This window comes from Anneissia japonica, unplaced genomic scaffold (assembly GCF_011630105.1).
Source record: "Anneissia japonica isolate Jap-2015-1 unplaced genomic scaffold, ASM1163010v1 scaffold2392_len1475705_cov187, whole genome shotgun sequence".
In the NCBI taxonomy this organism is placed as follows: Eukaryota; Metazoa; Echinodermata; class Crinoidea; order Comatulida; family Comatulidae; genus Anneissia; species Anneissia japonica.
In genome coordinates this window covers 1,088,297-1,109,253 of record NW_022751777.1, presented here as the reverse complement: position 1 = coordinate 1,109,253, position 20,957 = coordinate 1,088,297, and the positions used below count along the sequence as shown (strand labels likewise).

General features: G+C 36.7%; 1 protein-coding gene across 1 annotated transcript; it reads left to right on the top strand.

The window, feature by feature from the left end:
• The first annotated feature begins 6,405 nt into the window (after positions 1 to 6,405).
• On the top strand, positions 6,406 to 19,269 carry LOC117121857 (dickkopf-related protein 4-like). The gene is made up of 3 exons (XM_033267245.1): positions 6,406 to 7,066; positions 17,191 to 17,434; positions 17,653 to 19,269. Exons 1-3 carry the CDS (start codon positions 6,857 to 6,859, stop codon positions 18,063 to 18,065), a joined length of 867 nt encoding a protein of 288 aa, XP_033123136.1. The 5' UTR covers positions 6,406 to 6,856; the 3' UTR covers positions 18,066 to 19,269.
• The last annotated feature ends 1,688 nt before the right edge of the window (positions 19,270 to 20,957 follow it).

Sequence of the window (20,957 nt, the reverse complement as noted above, 5' to 3'; positions counted from 1 at the left end):
ACCAAACTGTGGCTTTTTTTTTTAATCAATCTAGATAAATATCTCATTATATCATTATTTTAGTCATACTTGACCTCGTATTTGGTTTTAAATAAAATGATATACAACAGCAAAAGTATTAATAGGCCTGTCATTTTTATATAGGTCTAAGTACTCTAATAGAAAGTCAATTCATTGTATCGTCTTGTACTATCATGTGTAAAGTAAATACTGTTATAGTGCCGTAAAGGCCTATTTTAAAAAAAAGTAGAAATACCGGTGATACATGATAAGGAAGCTCATTATACGATATTCACTGATTGGTTATCAGTATCTTAAAAATCCAGATTGCAAACTATCCTTTACAAATGCAATAGACCTAGGCATGTAATTCTGAGATAAATCCCTAATCCGTTTGTGACGCTTCTTACCAAACAAACGTAGGCCTGCTTTACGTAAATCACTTTCATTCGCATTGATACAGGCCTAGGCCCAACAGCTGACAGGAACGAGGCTATTTGAAGAGAACTGCAAAATTGGTCTGGGAGCATTATGCCTGTAGGTCTCGCCGTTGATAATCGACGGAAACGCTGTAGTTTCACTTTATATCGTATTCGTATGATCATTATTAGTTTTCGCGGCTTAAGCCTGATGAGTATTGATTAATTGGTGTGAACTTATAAAAGTTCATTGCAACTTAAATGGAAGTTCGAAATTATATGACGTCACATGGATGCGCATTCGCAGTAAGACACGTCTTGTTTCTTTTAAATTTCATATTTCTAATACCAATGTTAAATTAATAGTACACAGCATTAGTACAGTAAGCCTAAAGCCCGTTTATACATACTACGGTATTGCTCTATACCAAAACATAGATTTTCAATGAAACGATAGTTTGAACATCAATCATCGAGTTTCGGTCTGTTTTCAGTGAACTGAGCAGATTCGACAATTGATTTTGAGCGCGATTGTTGTCTCGCTTTTGTGTGACGCGCCATCACCGAAGCGTCCGCGATAAAGTTATCTTGTAAGTGTGCCTAATGGACCAATCACGAAGCAGGCATGAGAGCGTACAAACAATCTTAACGTTGAGTTTATTGTTATAGCAATTGACTTATTCATATATCTACAGTATTTCGATCATTGCTGAGTGTGTAAATGTATACAAATTAATTGGGAGAATCCACTTTCAGTGAGATCTATGTTCTCAACACATCTTTATTTTCTACTGTAACTGCGTACATACCGTAGTTTGCTACAGCATAGCACATCATTATATTTCAAACCAGATAAATACAACCTATTACTAATTAAATGTGTTTTCTATTTTTAGCACAATGTAAAACGTTACTGTCTTTCAGTAAGGACTGTGGCATTGTGCCTACACGTAAACTGACCTGAATAAAATGTAAGGATGGTCGAATGGATTTCGGTCTGCAAAACGTCACATCAGCTGTTAACATCCACAAATTTCATTGAACTTTTTTTTTAAATTCGTTATTACCAAGAAACGACGATTTTGAGACAGACTTGTGGTAAATAACTTTATTTAATTTACCAAATTTATTACAAATTTTGCAGAAGCATACAATAAAGTTAAGCCACGTCAAACAGATTTCAAATGAAGAGTCGCAATGTGTATAGTATTCCCATAGATAGGCCTATTAGAGGGTTAATTTTTTAAATATATACAAATTAAACAATATAAAATTCTAAATATAGCATGTTAAGCTTTGTCTAGACTATATAAACGTGAAGTTGATGTTTTACGAGTATGACTAACTAACTAGTAACAATAACACGTTTTACAGAGGTTAGGTTATATCTCCATGGTTATATCGATATTTTAAAGCTGTCATTTCTAAAAAACAACTAATTTTCTCGTTTTTCTTACTTTTATGTACTTCTTCCATTGATCGATAATATGTAATTATGCTAATTAACGTTAGTGTCAATGAATACAGAAACGTAAACATGTCACCGTGTATGCTACCGAGTGCGTAATACAGTAGCATAAGGATTAACATTCGTTAATCCATAGACCTAGCCAAATATATTATGTTAACTTGAATGGTAAAGAACTCAGTAAGACATCGTGTTTAAGATCATGGAGAAAATAGGCCCATATTAAAAATCTTTTTGTTTATTCTACTGATACAGTACATTTGGCGGGATGTTACCGTACTAAAATAACGAAGCTCAACCAGTAAACATCTCCAAAGTAGAGTAGGCGTGAGTGTATCGACGCACGTGAGCACACACGCGTGCCACAGACGTTGTGAATTGTTAATAACTTCAGACATTATTGAAATGCGTTATTTATAGAGCCCCATTCTATGACGACATAGGCCTGGTGTACTACTACGTGTTTAAGTCGTAGGCCTAAGTTGCATTCTTGAATATACCAAGAATAACTTATTCTTCGAAAGAAGGGTCAGTAACCAACCATCCGCTTAGCATTGCGCGAGTGCGCTTACAATGACTTAATTCGGGTTAAATATTTTCCCTACTCAAGTAGTAGGCCTGAATCAACTACGACCATTGTGACAAGAAGCACTTATGCAGGCCTAACTTATCATAGTACTTAAACTGATGATTTAGGTCATGTTAAAACGCACAGAGTGTTGCTTGGCGTCAGATTAGGAGCTCGCCAGCCAATTTTTTTTAAACCAATGTAGGCCTATGATATGCAGAGTGTGACCGAACATTTGCCGCCAAAGGCCTCAAGTATTGTTTAACTGGCTGTTCGGTGGAACAACAAAAGTGAGGAAAAAAACTCGCGTGAACATTTTGAAGAGCGTTTGACTCCAGCTCGTCGTGAGTCGAAAAATAATGGCAGTATAATTATAACACGTCAGTCATTTTAGGTTCCTTCTTAATTCTTTAGGTTTATACTCAATTCGATCATTATTTGAGGCCTAATTATTCTATTGTTATTGTTATTGTATTAGTTAGTAGTAGTAGTAGTAGTAGTAAAAAACCCACATATTCCGTCCAATTATATAAAAACACTTCGGTTTAGACGTTCAAAATCACATTACAATTATTATAATTATTTATTTGGAACTACACATTCGAAATGTGGCAAACTTTACAAAATTGTGTTTACATGAAACAACGAATAACGTACAGTAGTGCCACTAAAAACTGTATAGGCCTAGGCCTAAGGATAACAAGGTAACAAATTAATTAGGCACTAAATTTAAGTGCAAACAGAATAAAGAATATCGTGCCTATCAAAAGTGCCTAGTAAACCTTTATCAAATCATGGAGGTATTTAATACCTCCATGATCAAATAAACTAGGAGTACTATCATTGAAATTCTTGGAAGAAAACGAAGATGCATGAGTAACTGAAAGCTTAAATAATGAGACCGCATATCAGATGACAAACACAGAAAGCTGAAGCATTTCATTATTATATTATTAATGTGACAAAACAGATAAATGATAACCAGGGCATGTCAAGCCAAACATCAACCTTACCGGATGGTAGGTCTATGTTAAAACCATGGGGGTCTAGGCCTGTGACTGAAGAGGAAATATACAATAAAGTAAAATAGTGAATCTCCGGGTCATACTGGAATAAGCGTCAGCCTGTACAAAGCCACTTACTTAAAGAAAAAAAATCTAGCCGTACTGGATTTGTAGCATAATACCTTCATTCAAAATTTTAGACACTAGTTTGAGGCATAATGTAAAAAGAAGTGCACTTTACAGGGGCGGATCCAGAGATGTCCGAAAGGGGGGACACATCGTCAAAAGTGAGGCAGATCGAGATAACATTACCCTACGTGTTTCGGGGCATGCCCCGCGAACATTTGGTGCTCTAGACGCCCAAAAATTGGCTCTGAAGCGCTTTGGGCTTTTTTTCTTCCTTTCTTTCTTCTTTTTTTTTTCTTTCTAAAAGGGGGTGGGGAGCCGGGGCCGGCCCTCTCCCTAAATCTGCCCCTGCTCCGTACTGTGGCGGATCCAGGTGGCGGAAGGAGGATCCCACTCCAAGTTGCAGCAAAACAAACAAAAAAACAAACAAATCCTGAAATAGTTTAGATAAACCTTATAAGAACTCCGGAGCTTCCAGGGAGAAATGCCAACTATATAACCCATTATATAGGGTAGGGAATAGGATCCCTCAAACCACAGACCTTTATATACGTAGGCCTATAGCCTATAGGTACGGTATGTGCTGAAACCATGGTCCTTGCATGATTAGCATTCGTTCCCCTTGATCTCTGCTTTTCCGTTTCTTTTGTTACATCTCAAGACAGTGTTGTTTACAATCACCCCAATGCGCTACTTTACTCTACACAGTACTATCCAGGGGTGTGGGGGGGGGGGTTATGGTTCGGGAGAACCCCCCTTTTCTAGCAAATCCCCCTCTTTTCTGGCGAAACCCCCTCTTTAAATTTCCCAAATAAGTCCTCCAACCCAACTAATGCACTGCAGACCCACCCAGACACAGGCATTTTCAAACATCTGCTTTATAGCCTTATTCAGACCCCTAAAGCACAAAAATCCTTAGTGCTTTGGGGGTTTCGCAGACCCCACCGTGGCTTCGACTGTGAATTTCACGCCCAGAAAACCCAAACTTGGAAGAACCTGGCTACGGGCCTCTACCTTCAAAACATTAGCAATTACGTATTGTGCTTGGTTTGCATAAACATCATTATACCTTTATTCCATCCGGGAATTGCTTCTTTACACGATGAAAAACGTCTTAATAACAATCTCTGATAATATGAATATAAAATAATACTATAAAACCCTAAACGGTTTAATAAAACTCATGTATAAAAATATTGCAGTTTTCACTGATTTACAAATATTTTTTCTTAAAAGATTGTTATGCAAAGCAAATAGTAACGGTGTTATGGCTATGTCCGGCGCGGAGAATTGTTTCTCATTGTATTTCCTTTCTATTTTGCTCATTCCATGGAGCAGTCATATTTACATAAATATGACTGCTCCCTGCTCATTCAAATCTAATAGTATTTTATAAGCCTAAAAAGTAAGCAGTTTAAATATCTAAATTGTGTTTTTTAAGGAGTTTTTAGCAAAGCACAGTAAAATATTAGCTTAGGGTAACGTTTTGCAGTTGTTTTTCCTTGACCTGTCATCAGTTGACCATTCCATCTTATTAAAGCAACTCAAACAGTATGGTGTACATATAAAACGTTTGCTGATGATAACTATTTGTTTCAAGCGCAATACTGGTACAGTGCCATATATCGATTAGATATATAACACGTACCGATTTTCAAAATGGTTTATTACGAATAAGCTGAGAATATAACTTTTTTGTTTACAAAATTGCTTTATTTGTTCACTGCGCCTTTGATATTTTTTGAATTGGCGTGTTATAAATTACTGCATATTATTATTAATATACGAAAGATAAACAGTTTTTATATTTAGAAATAAACAAAAAGACGAATACAGCTATAGGCTTATTTTTAAGGGGTTTTTTTTTTTCCAGCTCCGAGTCAATACAAACAGTAGCCATATATGCCAGCTTATGTCGTAAGTTGGTTTTCTTTCACCTGTCGTGCCACATACGTTCTCACATCTAATGCCGTTTTGTCTGTTGTTTCAATAGGCATGCTCCTACCATTGTACAGTTATGTAGGTATATTTAGATTGAATATTATGAATGAAACGTATTACGAATGAAACGTATCAATCGGTAGGCGTAACTTGTAGTTTATTTAAGACGATAAAGAGAATCTTGTGAGAAAAAAAAAACATAGAGACCATCCTACGAATCATTCAGTGGACGTCTACATTCATATAACCATTAATTATATTACTACACTATGTTACACATCTCAAACCTGGGCTTTTCCATCTTTTTTCCTGGACTGGGCAACTTATGCTAATTGAGAAAAGCGCATTGATACTACTTCAAAGAAGAGACAGGCAATTAAACAAAGTGTGAAATATTGTATTTATCCCCCATTGTGTCGTTATTCATTCGCGACAAAATTATTAACATTGTGCGAGTCGTGTTGCCCGAATTTCTTGGGAATTCATGGCGTTACTTTGGAAGAAGTTGCTGACGGAGCAGCCGACAACTTGTCTAGAGACATAGCCAAAGACAGCAGTTTGTGTTCTTAGCCCGCGTCGGCGAGCACTGCAAAGGAAAAGAATCCGAGAAACACCGTCTGTCCCCTCTGTAAGAAACCAATTATTCAGGGGTTCACGCACCAGTAAACGACCGGTATCCGCATCGAGCGAGCAAGCAAGCCTCCAACACATTCATCTCCGACTTCCATCTGCGAACCACTCAACCCTAACCCCTTAACTTACTGGAAGTTTGCCGGTCTATGATTGGTTAACTCTTCTTGTTACGCTATGTGTACTTTAAAGGTTTTAACCAATTAGCAGGCATTTCGGCGCTCTTTGTCGGCATCTCTCTTATGTTTTCAGAAGGCAAGCATAAAGAACATGTAATTAATCCCACGGGTGTCAAACAGCGGTATATAGTAGAGTTCTAGAGGAATGAAGTTCTCATTTCACAAACCTACACTTGGTGACGGACAGTTAGGCAGTACTGTATATACACTACTACAGAGTGCTTTTAAAGTCTTCACTTCGTTTGACATTTTACTTATAACATAGTTACACCCATCAGTACATAATATTGACGCGTTTGTGACGCTTGCGACAATATTACATCATTATCACGTTGGATGAATAGATGGATCACCGCTGAATCTCTCCTGGGAGAAAACTGTTTTTCAATTGAGTATTATAAACAGCAGTTTGATTGTAAATAAAAACACGAAAATATTGGAATAGTTTCACTGAAGCTACGTGATAAAAACTCGGATTTTATTTTATACTTAAGTTTGGCTTAATTTATCTTACTTCGAAGATGTGCGTGTTGTCCCATAGTATATTGTCTGTTTTGGTGCTGTGTATCGCTGTATCACTGCCTACGCAAGGGGTTTACATCCCTATAGGTACCTCCACGCGAAGACGTCATCGAGGTGGTAAACAAACAGTAAGGACAAACTCACAGGCCGCTGAAAACAACAGACCAGGCGAGGAAACAGAAAGCCGGACAGTATTTGAAAGAACACTAGTAAGTAAAACTCAAATTTACTTTGCCATTTTAACATCGCAAACAACACGCGACCTATACTTTTAAAAACGATAATTAACGTTGTAAGGGAATGCTGTAGTATGTCCACTATCTATGTTAATTAAGACGATGCATATACTGTCTGAAGTCCTTCAGGTCCCCCTTATGTCCGGCGCTGTGCCAATTCATATTGTATCGTGACTAAGCATACAAAATGTATGTCTGTTTTTTTCCCTCAGTACGTTTTATCAATAAAGAATTGCATTGCCAACGCTCACTGTGAATAATTCACATTCCGACCAAAAGAATCACAACCACGGGGGATACTTTGTTTACCCCTAACAAAATGATTTATAAAATAACTTTATTCTATATTTATGCACCAGAAATTAATGATTTATACTAGCTGCGTTTTAAATTGTGCACTAGTCATTATTTCTTAATTTCGTGTGCACATGACGACATTATAAGTGGAAACGCATTTTTATAGAGCAGTCGATTCATTTGTTTCACGCTTGGCTGCGCTCAATTTGTCACACGTACGAGAGCCTGTTTTAATGGAGGTATGAGGGAACGAAACTGCGTACAATAGACCTTACAACAGGGGTATAATAACGACGTTCCACCTCGTCATTCAAGTACCTACTTCACTTCTTCATAAGTGAGGAAGAATGTTTACTAGCAAAAAATGTTGGATAATCATCGAATGCCTGGTTTCGTACCCTAAAAACGGACAAGATACTATCATCTAACAGTGCTGTCAATTGTTAATAGATAGGCCTATAGTTTAACTGTTGTACTATAGATTCCACTTGGTTCGTCACACATTCTTTATGCACTCGAAAACATCTTGAAATATAATTAATACTAAAAACAAATATTAATTTATTTTCATATTTTAGTAAAGGTATTTTCTAGTAGAAATTTTAGGGTAGGCCAAAGACATCTGTTAAATGTAGAAATATTGTATTTCGTTCTAATTATCAGTTAAAGCTATAGTTTATTGAAATATAAATTAAACAATTTAAAAATGTTTAATATAATTATGAAGTTTTTAGATATACTGTAGGCCTACGTGACAATATCTTTAAGCCCTTTAAATAGTTTTACTATCTCATGACTAATGTATTAGTGTTATTTTATATACTGCAAGGCCAAGTAAAGAAAAAAATATTTCCCGTCTAAGACTCTTATTATTTTTTGAGGCCGCCTCTTTTTTTTTCTAACTTACACGAAGTCTGATCATTTTTAATTACCAATAAATGCATGTATCTATAGGCATACGTGTAGATACAATTATGTAAGATTGTGACCATATTATATGAAGGAGAAAGGGAGTTTCATCAAACTCTTTAAAAATCCAGTAGTAGAATTTGTTTAGATTTTTTAGCCTAATTGACTGTAACAACTGGTACCAAGTGTGAAGAGAAACTATTCCTATTGAGGGCGTTCCACTAACAATTCTACTTTACTGTATTCTGCATTTCGATTGAAAAATGGTATTTGATCAGCCCACGCCAGTGTCAAGCTGGTTGCTTTAAAATAGACATTATGACGATTTAATGTTATTATATACACTGTTACCGCAAAATATAACTTCCCTGTGTATATTTTAAGCCTAAATTTAGACAGTCTACTCTGAAATCACATGAAAACATGTTCTGAATGCTCTCCATAAATAAATCATTATTGTCCCTGATTTACGAATAGGCCTATGTGTTTATGTATGGAAGTAATAGCAGTGATACAGGCCCGGTACAGTAGTTTTTTAGGGAAGTCAGTCAGTGCCAACCATCAAATAACTAGTTTTGTCAATGAGATAAATAATAATAATAATAATATAAATAATTGTGTCGGAATATTTTTGTCTGTAATGCGATACTATTTAAATACGCGCTGGTACTTATTTGTATGCTGCCACAAAGAAATAGTATACAATACGATAACAATTCTGGTAGGTACTAACGAATGATTTATTTGTTCAGCGCTCCGCCAAAGAAGATTTAATGTGTCGACTTTTCAGCTGGAAGTGTATGTAGACAAAGAATGAGTGTGTTCGTATTCTATCAGGAGCTTACAGAGTACAGTATATTGTACGGGGTATATGCTCATCTGCTGCAAAATAGGACTTAAACAACCTAGATTCCTATAAATCTTCACCACAGTACCGTTAAGATAAGAAGGGACATTCTTTTTGTATCTGCCGAAAGTACGACACCTTTTAGTTCAGTTTTTAAAGCTATTAGACAAAATATTTCTTTTATAATGTGGTTTGCCGGTATTTTTTTTTATTATGGTCGTCTATTTACAGGGTCGAAGTTTCGAAATTCGAACACTTCCAAAAATTGAGGGTCAAATTTAGAATTCGACAGCGGAAATGGATGTTACAAATATACATGATTGAATTATAGAGTAGAGCTAATTAAATTATTTCATTAATGAATAATTGATCAATGACCATCCTTGTCATCAAGTATTGTCTCGATTTATCTGTTATGGTGTGAAAGAACAACTTCAGATTTTTTTTTTTTTTTTTTTTTCGGGATGAGATCGTTAGGTCTAAGTGCAACGTTTCGCCTTCCGATTTGTGTGAATGAAATAAATAAACCAAACTATATTGCGGGGTACCTTATACCGTATTGTTTTATTTATTATGGTTTATACATGCTACTAGTACACGAAATTTACAATTATTTTAAGTAAAATTTAACCTCCATAGTCATATACGTTTACATGAGGTTAGCGCAAAACAAGAATGGCTTTCGTATATTTACGTCATCAGTCATTCCTCTTTAAGGTACTGGGCGTAGCCACATCGATCGCGCGCATGATGCAGAGTACCCAATCAACGGGCACATACTGTACTGCAGTGCAAAAGAATCTGAATGGATCGTTTTGAAATGCTAAAAAAAAGTCTCGTGGCTTGTTTATCATTTAAGCATTTGTTTATTGCGTCGATCAATGGTTAAATACTCGTAAAAAAACAATGAGCATAATGTACAATGAGTGACGGGTCGGAACCTTTCATGTGTAAATGAACCTTGAAATTTGTACTTGGATTTGTCATCGTACGACAAGCACTTGTTCAAAATTAACGAAAGCGTTATTTTCTATGGTAACGGACACGCACATACACACAGGCCTATATATATGTATATATATATACAGGGTTCGAGTAAAGGACATGATACATCCTGTAGCATAGCTCTCAACGGTTGTTATCCTATAAATAAATACATTGTGTAATAAAATCCTCTGACGGGATTCAAACCTGCGAACTCTTGCTGTCAAAGCGAGCGTCATAACCATTAGACCACAGAGGCTGTATTTACCTTTCTTTGATAATTTATATATAATTTAACAGTGTTAACGGCTATCTTGATTTACTGTATATTATACGTTACAGTTTCTTTCCAGCCGTACCTATTGTGTAATAGAGTGTATCTGATGGTTATTTGAATCTGTTCAACCATGAAACCTCTGTGGTATAATGGTTATTTATTTATCAATTGGTTTGTAGGTATTAAGTACAGTAATTAAGTAACACCAGGCTAGAAAAACGTATCGCACAGGTCCAGCTGCTGTCTCTTATACACATCTAGATGTGTATAAGAGACAGATATAAACCATAATACGATATAGAAATACATTAACCTTCTTGCCCTAGTTTTATCATAGAATCATAAGTATAAGTAAGAATAATAATAATAAATAAGTAGAATCAGCGAGTGTGAAAAAAGGTTCCAATACGGGATTCGAACCCAGGACCTATCCTTCCGTCTACTCGCACGCCTTAACCAACCATTGAGGCTTCGTTTTAGGAATTCAAACCCGATTAAAGCAAATCTTCCCTCTCACTGTTGCGCTTTACCTTTAGCTTTCAAAAGTAGTCATAATTGTTGAAATGAGCAAGTCATCAATCACTTATGTTATCTTTCATGATTTTATTAGGAGATTTATTTAGTGAAAATTTATTAGTAATATTGTTGATATAGGCCTAATTATTATTTATTAAACTATTAATATACTTTTGTTGTGCTTATCATATTTATTACAACGTATTTCTCCCCATAGTAACCTTTTCAATTAGCCTGGCTTTGGCTTTATGTTTTTGTTGTAGTTGTTGGTAATATTAGGTATTAAAATAGTTATTTGTGTAAACGCATTAACTACGGTACATTGTCGGCGCATTTAACCGTTTACGGATGTTGTTTACGTAACGATGGCTTAGCAAATTCTGCCTTGTAATCGAAATTAATCCCGAATTAATAATTGTGTTCAATTTTACGCCTTTTGTCCAGCAACAATCGTCAGAACGCTACAATTTCTGCCAACATGCCGACAAGACTTAAGAACAATTTTCCACTCTGCTTGGCAGCCTGTGTCTAGCCTGGCGCACTGAATGGAACAAGTAGCCGACAGGGCGAGAGCTTTACTGTCCTGCCCTGGCCAGGCGTTCATAACACGATTGACTTCTGTTCTTCACTAAGACAATGTCTTCAAAGGGTTCCGCCGTCTGACAACCGAGGTAGTGATATTACTCGTTTGTAGCTGTCTGTGATCCCTCCAACGATAACTTTGCCGCGATAGAGTATTTTTTTCCGATGAATACCGGAGATATGCCGTCTTGCAGATAGACAATCGTTTGATGGAGGTCTGTGTTTGTTGCATGGCCCCAATTTGACAACCGAGGCTCTCTAGTTATTATGATAAAAACGAGTCAAAGGTCCGCGATCGGGGCGACTTCAAAGCCAAGGTGTTGCGTTCCAAAATCAAGAACTGTAATTGATAACTTAAAAAAGATGGTGTCGCGAAAGAAAACATTACAAATCGTTAGGGCATAAAGAATTCGAACAAATACAAGGGAGTACCGTTTGAGATTGCCTGATCGATATCTCTAATTACATTACGGTAGTTTTACTAATATGTTTCTTTATCAGATTCCGATATGAATTGTATGTGTGTGTGTGTTGTATTTATCTTCAATCGATGCTGTAAGACCTTGCGTTTACATGATTCTTTTTAATAACTATTAGGTTTATTATAATTATTATTCCACCAGTTCCCTGATTCCACTAATATCTCGTAGATGTTTTATTTTTATTTTTTTTACTGTTACTTGCCGATATGTAATACCAATCTGACATCTCAGTGTTTATTTCTCAGAAAATGACTAGCATATTTGAAACAGTTGAGTAACTGATCTAGTGGGTGATATTTAGTGGTAGGAGTAATGCTCTTTTTTATGCAGTTATAATCAACGCCTGTTCAGCATCTGGATGCGCAGTGTCCCAAGCGACGTACGTAACCAAGTGCTCTTGTCATCGCAATAATGTTTTATAAATTATTTTTGTAATTGATATTTTTTATTTTAAGTTATTTAAAAGATGTTACGATTAGTTTATAAATAATTTGCCTTGTAGTAGGCCTAACTATTTACAGTATTCAATTTCGACTCAAACAGTGATTCTTATATTATTTCTGTTATCTTTTCCTGTCTTGCCATCTTAATTTTTTTTTTCCATATTTCACATGTTTTGCCCTACTCAGTACGGTACGGTACGTTCCCAAACACTTGCGAAAAAATATTCACAAGTGTTTGGGAACCAAACCCACTACCTCCAGATAGCTAACCTGGTGCCATAACCACTAGACCAGTCAAGTACCGTATTAATGCAATTTTCGTTTACATGTAAACTAAGTACGGTACCGAATGCAGTAGGCTTAGGAGTTACAATATAGTGTAATCCTCAGTAATAATTATAGTTAGGTCCACTGTAGGCATATGTGATAATTATGCAACAGAGTCCCATGGCCGGACTGCACATATCTTTCTGGACGTCACTGAATGTATTTCATAAAGTATTCAGTTCAATATGAAATACTTAGAATTTTCACTGAAACTACAGATTCTGGTACAGTAATTAAACCTAAATTTGGGTAATGTAAAATGAAGTTTAGACTCGGACCTGTATCTCTGAACCACTGGTTTAACTTGACTACTACTACTACTACTACTACTACTACTACTACTAAAGGATCTATATGAGAATAGCGGGAAAGCCAATAATGCCGATTCAAATTTAATAGGTTGATTGCATATTTCATAAAACACGATTACAAGCACATTGCTTGAAACTCTTGATAGAGGAATTTATAATTTTAAATGCATGCTGCTATATCAGATTTTAGACCCCCGTCGCGTTCCATACTCAATACGTGCTACGCGTATATCGTGTCTATTTGCTTTTCTGTGTTGCATATTGTTAACCATTTTTACGTGATACTTATCATGAACTCGTTGCTTTCATGGAATCATATACGTGTAGATGCCACTACATGAGATGTTTTGATGTCAGTGAATGTACTTAGCATAGTTTGGCCCTACAGTATTAACATTTCAACCTCCGTTTCGCCCTCGGGTCGGGTTAACGAAAGTCACACACATACACGCTAACACCATCCTGGCGTGTTTTTCGAAAGTCCTCTATCACTATAGTATCTATAAATGTACACGTTTACTTCACCAGTCAAAGGTAATTATATCATGGAAGTGATTTAACTTTGAAGCATGCGCGTTCCATCTTAACTGATATGTTCCACGACATGGAATATTAACTTTCGTATAATTGCGCCCATAACGGATTCATTTATATCTTTATAGAAGGAAATAGTTAATCTTTATATAGTATACAGGTAGTCCATCTTGATTATTCTTTTTTGTGATAACCACACCAATTGGGTTGTAGGTATTAAGTACAGTAATTAAGTAACACCAGGCTAGAAAAACGTATCGCACAGGTCCAGCTGCGCTCCGCATTGGCCAATTGCACTTCAAATAACTATAGATTGATCTTAATAGTTCCCAGTGGACTCCCGTCGCGCACGGCGTTTTAAGTAACGTCGCAAAACCGACAAATAGTTTACTCACGCAGCGAAGATCACTCAGCTTAATTTTGGTAAAACGGTCCCCCGGCAGAGCGTGCGCCCGTGTGTCATCGCGTTCACAGGATTACCGAATCGATTAAGTTGGCCAGGGTGAACAGTATTTAACATGAAGGACAAGATGGTATCGTGACGAACGTCAGATAAAGAGGGGCTTTACACCTGCATTAGTTAGTTGTGATTTTTGTTTTAATCTGCGGTAATACCGCGGGTGTGTTTATTTTGCTAACTGACTACTTCCACCAACGGTGTCTATTCTTTCACGAAGCATTACCACAGGATGCCGACGTAACCTCAATTGAAAGGGTGTACGATTTTGACAGCTTCGACAGTTTTGTCTCATCACGTAAAAATACGCAATTCATATAATTTAGTAGTGTTTTAACATACGCATTAAAGTGCCTTTCACAATGGTGTGCCGATCTCAACACCTGTCTCTTATACACATCTAGATGTGTATAAGAGACAGGCTTAAGCCCCTGCTGGCGCCGCCACTGGTCGAATATTACAGCCAGGCTCCGGAGGAAAAACAATTTCATATGTTGTAGAACTGATTTTTCTAGGACACAAAAGCATATTTGACGAAAAACTCGGAAACGGTTAATGAGATACAGATTTTTTATATATTTAAAAACTGGGGGAAAGTGGACGTAACCACCTCTTTTCCACCTTCCCCTCAGTTTTTAAATATTCAAAAATCTGTATCTCATTAACCGGCATAAACTTCTAGATCTGTATACAAGTGTTATTTGAGCTCGTGTTAAAGAAAACCGGTATTTTTGCAGGCACATGTCGTGAAGTCAAAATACACCGAAATTGACAAATGCAGAGGTCCAACCCCTCACTAACCCAGGCACCATTAGACCGGATAGCGATTATTTTGCACCTATTTTAACAGCGATGATTGATAATCATGAACGAAAAATATTGGATAGTCGAAGAAATACTCACACTTTGAACGTGCTGTTGTTCCTTAAAGAAAACCGCCGATACGTTATCCACTCAGTGGGCGGCAAAGATCAAAGGATACAGAGAAGGTAAATGGCGCAGAACCATCACGTGGCCATATTTCTTAAACAAACGATGTACGGTTTATTGCCAACTGCCACCTCGGAATGCCTATTGATGCAGAAATTTAAACACGACAATTTCGGAGATACTCTCGGAGCCAACCACCTCCTTCGGACGTGCGACCGTCGATATATATATATTCATATAATTGTACTGTATATACATGATATACACTATAGGCCGAAACAAATAGAAACAGTGCTCCAATGTAGGCCAAGGCCTAATTGCTCTAATGAACATAATAACATGCCTATAATGTACTGTAAAGTTACGGTACTTTTTCAGTTGTTTAAAAAAGTGCTGGCGGGAGTAAACCCTGATACCTTCTGTCAAAATCAAATGACTGAATTTTGCGTTAACAGTACACGTACCGGTCCCATTTTCCCGCACTTAATTCTCGGACCTTAAACGGCTGTACTGGGGAGTACACCGCCACTGGTGGCGCCAGTTTGAAAGGGAGCATACGTCCCAAATTGCTGGCCCAAAAAATTCCCAGTTTCTTTAGAAAAACTTATCCCCTAAGCCCTCACTGGCCCCCATAAGAAATTGCTAGACAGGCTCCAGTGGGGGTGGGTGGGGTCCCCCTCCCCCGTCGGGGAAAAAATTATATGTATTTTCTAAATACAGCAGACTCCTATTAGTAGACTCTAAAATCGATTAAATAAGCCTTTGGAACTTCTAAATTGTCAAAATTTTCGAGAGCTTCGCCCACTGGAACACGTTCGAAACATTTTAAGGAACACTCGGCCACGCCCACTTTGCTCTCGTGATGGAAATCTGCCTCTCGTCTGTTCTTAAATCGCCACTTCTCCCAGCATAATATGAAGCCCGCGGTTTGGCCTACTTAATAATAAACCACTATCCAACCACAGTTCGTTTATCTGGTTGTACTTTTTGTTTATAGCATAATTACGTGAATTTATAGTGTTATAGATTTAACACTTTTTTCTGTTCCTAAAAAATGCAGACTGTTGCTATGTTTAGCTGCATAATATTTCACTGTTAGCTGGAAAACTTCATAGATCAAATAGTAGTGTACGGTACTGCGGTTATATGACAACTTGCGCAAAATCCTCAATAAATCGTTTCCAATTCTGGTTCAGTAGTTATTTTCTCCCAGGCCTTTGTTTATGACTTGTGAAGGAAACAAATCAACAGTGAACTCTTTTCTTGTATGGAATTCCATTACACGTTGAGTCGCCTTAAATTAATTCTAAATTAAATATTTTTACAATTACATCAACCTAGAATCCTTGGCCCGTTGTGCCTATAAACATTAAACTTAGAATCGGCATCTAGGCCTGTATCCCACTATATATAGTTTGATGAAGGCACAGGTCATGTTTCTTATTGCGTTAATATGATTATTATCTTTTACTAAGTATTAATTCTAGGCACAGGTCATGTTTCCTATTGCGTTAATATGATTATTATCTTTTACTAAGTATTAAGTCTAAGTCTTTACTGATCTAACAGGTATTTTTTCAGTCACATCGTTTATAATTTTCCTATAAACTACATTTTATACAAAAAAAATGAAAAAAGTGAGTTTTTAATTGGTAAACATCAAGTCCTTTCTTTACATGGCAGAAGGTTCTCTCTTTTATATAGGATATGCCTGGTCGTCTATTGGTAATCGCACTAATCACTGAGAAACAAACACCAATGCCCTAGTAGTCGTTTCATGCTAAATTATTATGACGTAATCATCGTTCTTTCTGTTTAAAGAACATGCCGCGTCTTCACGCCCCTGTAAGCGCGCTAATAAATTCGTCGGCAAATGTGTTGCATTTCATAGATCGTGCACCAAGTAATAATTAGAACGTATACTTCACTGAATGTGTTGTAGCACGTCAACTGCCGTTATTAATCGAATCTCTTTGGCCGAGGAATTCTGCGCGCTTCTCTACGAGCGAGTAGGTCGCACGTGGTAGTGTGGTAGGCCTATTCATCATCGGCGATTCGGCAGTCGAATTCAGACTTAAATGATATGTGAATATCATCACTCATGAAATAGATTATATATCTCATTGTTTCACTTAATGATGTTTGTTCAAATATAATTCTGTTACCTAAATTAACCCTCACAATGTTTTTGCTCTTTTCAGGTTTTGTGCAACAATGACGATTCTTGTCAAAAAAGAGAGTTCTGTCACGGAGGAGAAGGACACAAGTCTTGCTTGCCATGTAGGAAACCAGGCCGCCGTTGTCATAGGAATGCCATGTGTTGCCGTGGTAACGAATGCGTAGATGGTGTTTGTCGCTCAAAGAAAACATCAGAATCAGCTAGAAACGAGGATCTCGAAGACGAAAGTAGTATTGCTCAAGAAACAAAGGCTAACATGTATAGACGTAAGTATTATAGTAGTAGACTAAAGCCCTGTGCAGTATGGGCGGCCATCAATTGTATTTAACATAAAAATATGTGACATGCCTAAATATTACACCATGACCATAATATAGGCGCATCAAAGCAGTATAACAAATACCACCTTCAGTTTTATTGTGTACAGATGTGTGGAAAATAATGTGTTGCTCAATGATAAAGTATATACATATTTTGATTATAGTTCAAGAAAATGATCGCTGTGAGAATTCTATTGAATGCGACGATGGTCTGTGCTGTGCCCGACACTATTGGTCCAAAATCTGCAAACCAATCCTCGTAGAGGGCGATGTTTGCACAAAAAAGCGGAATCCAATTGATCTGTTCCAACGCTGTGACTGCGGACCCGGATTGGCCTGCAAACGTAACGTAAATCCTCAGTTGCGTCTCCATTACTGTCAGGCTGTGAAAGTGAAAGAATCCGAAGAGCCCTCAAAGTCAAAAGTTTCAGATAACAGCAATCAAGATTCTCACATAAGAAAGATTGTCGGCAGTAGTAAAGAAATCTACGATATTGATCATGGACTGTCGGTGACCACAGAGAAGGGCAAAGTGGGCCTATCAACCGATATTTTGCAAGACTTAATAATCCAATAGGTAGATAGATTCTAGTCTATCCTAATTTGTGTAACTTAAATGATTAAAATAAATCCCAATTGTAATTATCTTAAATTTGTATATAATAACTTAGTGCTGGTATGTACATAAAAGAGAATTTTTTATGGAACAAAAATCATGGTTTTGAGATTTTGTATTTAATTGTATAAGAATAAAACTAATGATATGTAAATAATCATGTGTGTTATATGACTTCTGACCCCCTTGTTTTGGGATATATGGCATTTATGTTGAAAATTACATAAAGTTATCGTATGATACAAAAACAAAAAGTAAAACTAAATATATATTATATATATATTCTAACTTTATTATTTTTATTGTTTTGTAGTTATCATCAGAGTGGTAACCCAGAGTAAATTATTAGATTGTTAACAACAAATGTATTGTTTCTTTTTTTATTTATATTATTGTTTACGTTCATTTGGTTAAAATTTGATATTACATTGTTTATGTTATGTTCTTTAACGTACGTTAATCAAGTTCATTTAGCATAAAGCTGTAGGGCTTTTTTCACTTTTTCTGAATACATTATTAGGGCCTAACTATGTTCGTTTTTTTATTTAGGTTGCTCTTTCGTTCTTACATTTTGTTAGAAAATATAAAGCATTATTTATTGTTCATTTTGATCGGAAATATTAAACGTTATTTATATTTATATTATTAATTTTCTTAGTTACCGTACTTTATAAACCTAGGAATTCAGAACAATTCTTGGTAACGAAAAACTCGGATAGGCCAGGGAAATTAAATCGTGATATGTTATGGAAATATTATTCATGATGGAGGGATTTTGTGTAATAGTGCAACTTTTAACGATGCCTGGGGTACGATGATACACGCCTTTCAATTAGAATTACACTCGTGTGTTATTTAGATCCATGCCCAGGTTCGTAATCCGATAATGAAAGATTTTAGTTTAACTCACTGAAGCCATTACCGGCATAAGCCCTGTTAGATGGTAGCGTAATAGGCCTACAAAGGATATAAATGAAAGTTCTATGCCCATTCATCTGGGTAATCGATAAATTTAATGGTTTAAAAGAGAAAAAAAAACAACCTGTGCAAAAAAAGAATATAGGCATACAAGTTTGTTGTTTTACGTTGCCTCACTTGTTTTTTATAAGCAGACGGTAAAATGTTGCTGTATATATAAGTTAATAAATATGAAACTTTGAAAGAATTCTCTCTTATTCGTCTTGTTTGTATGATATTGATTTCTTTGTAAATTCCAATTATTGTAATTTATAACTACATAATTATAAAATCACTAGCGTTGGAAATCATCAGTCAAAAATACGCAGTATGCTAGGAGCGTGTGGCGCAGTGCGTAAGGTGTTGGATATAAAAAATCTTGAGATCGGGAGAGTTCGAGGCCGACGCTCGTCACACTGATTGTGCTCATGGGTAAGAGACTTTACTTACGCTTGCTTCTCTTCATCCTGCAGTATAAATGTTGCGGGGGGGTTATGCTGTTAACCTACTCGTTGGTGACCCTGCTACGACCGTTCCAGTCAATTAATAACAGCAACTTGATTTAATGCGATTATTCGCTATTATACGCTACTATACGCAAGAAGAAGACAAGCAGTTTTCCAAAATACGTCAAGTTGAGGGCGCTAGGCCTTTCCAATACATAAGTGAATACAGTAAAGTATTTCTAAAATGTAATCCATTAAGAAAAACGTCACGATTTTTAAAATTCAGTTGGGTTCCAGTGACGTAGGTAGGGGCAGTGAAGTCAGTGCAAAACACCTGGTGCCCAGGGCTGTTAGGGGCCTTCATAAAGATCATAAATAAGTCTAAAAATAATAATTAAAAATAACTTCACATTTGAAGAGCCCGGCAATTAATCTTGTTACGCCGCTGTTGGGTTTCCATACAAACTTGGTAACTGTAGGCCTATTTCATACAGTACAAACCATCTAATCCAACTTAATTTAACGTCATTTCCAATGGTTTAACATTTTTCCCCATAAATGTAAAATTATGAACATTGACTTCCGCAAAGCAGTGATGGCCCCAGGATTTGCCCGACAGGGGGTGCTAAGGCCATTTCATAAGGTCCAGTATGCGAGCGAAGCGAGCATCCATACTGGGGGCCAGTGGGGCCGCCAAGGGCCCCCAGCGGGGGTCCTGGAGGCGAAGCCCCCTGGAAGCTACGGATATTTGACGAATTTTGGTGAATTTTTATAAGTTATTTGACATCAAGCTACCGTAATATGACATCATGTATGTTTTTTAATGTTCCAAAACAGAAAATTTTTGGATAAAACAACGAGAAACAAAGAGTATGCAATGTAACCAAATAACTTATTTTCAAATCCGTTTTACATTTTATATTATTTTTAAAAAAACCCACCGTACTACATTACAATACTATCCTCCCATACTGGCGAAATCCAGGTTTTTCATAATCCATGTGATTGTGAATCATAAATTGGAGTATTTTGCGGGGACCTGTAAATCGGGCGAAAATTACATTTGATCAGGAGAAATGGAGATTTGTTTAATTATTGGGTGACACCTGACAGGATCGGATGAGTTAGTAGGCCTCTTAGTTTTTACAGCCAGGCCTTGCTGCTGAAGGCTGAGCTGGTAATTCTAGGCAAATAATTGCGTCGCATTTTATTGTGTTTCATTTCTATAAGTGCTTCCCAATTAGGTTAAAACTTGGATTGAATTGGATTGGATTTATTCGGTGTAAACACCAAGGATAGCCCACGAAAGTCTAGAAGAAGACTTATTTCCAGTGGGGGCCTTCTGGTGATGATTGATCAGTACACCGGGAGACAATCCCCTACTCTTTTCCGAAGAGTGTACTGCGTACTTTAACGTGCACATGGGCCATAATGCACACGGGACCAACGG

Coding starts and splice junctions, on each gene's coding strand:
- LOC117121857 (XM_033267245.1), top strand. CDS start 6,857: ATGTGCGTGTTGTCCCATAGTATATTGTCTGTTTTGGTGCTGTGTATC. Junction 7,067..17,190: donor CAGTATTTGAAAGAACACTA/GTAAGTAAAACT, acceptor TGCTCTTTTCAG/GTTTTGTGCAACAATGACGA. Junction 17,435..17,652: donor AAAGGCTAACATGTATAGAC/GTAAGTATTATA, acceptor TTTTGATTATAG/TTCAAGAAAATGATCGCTGT.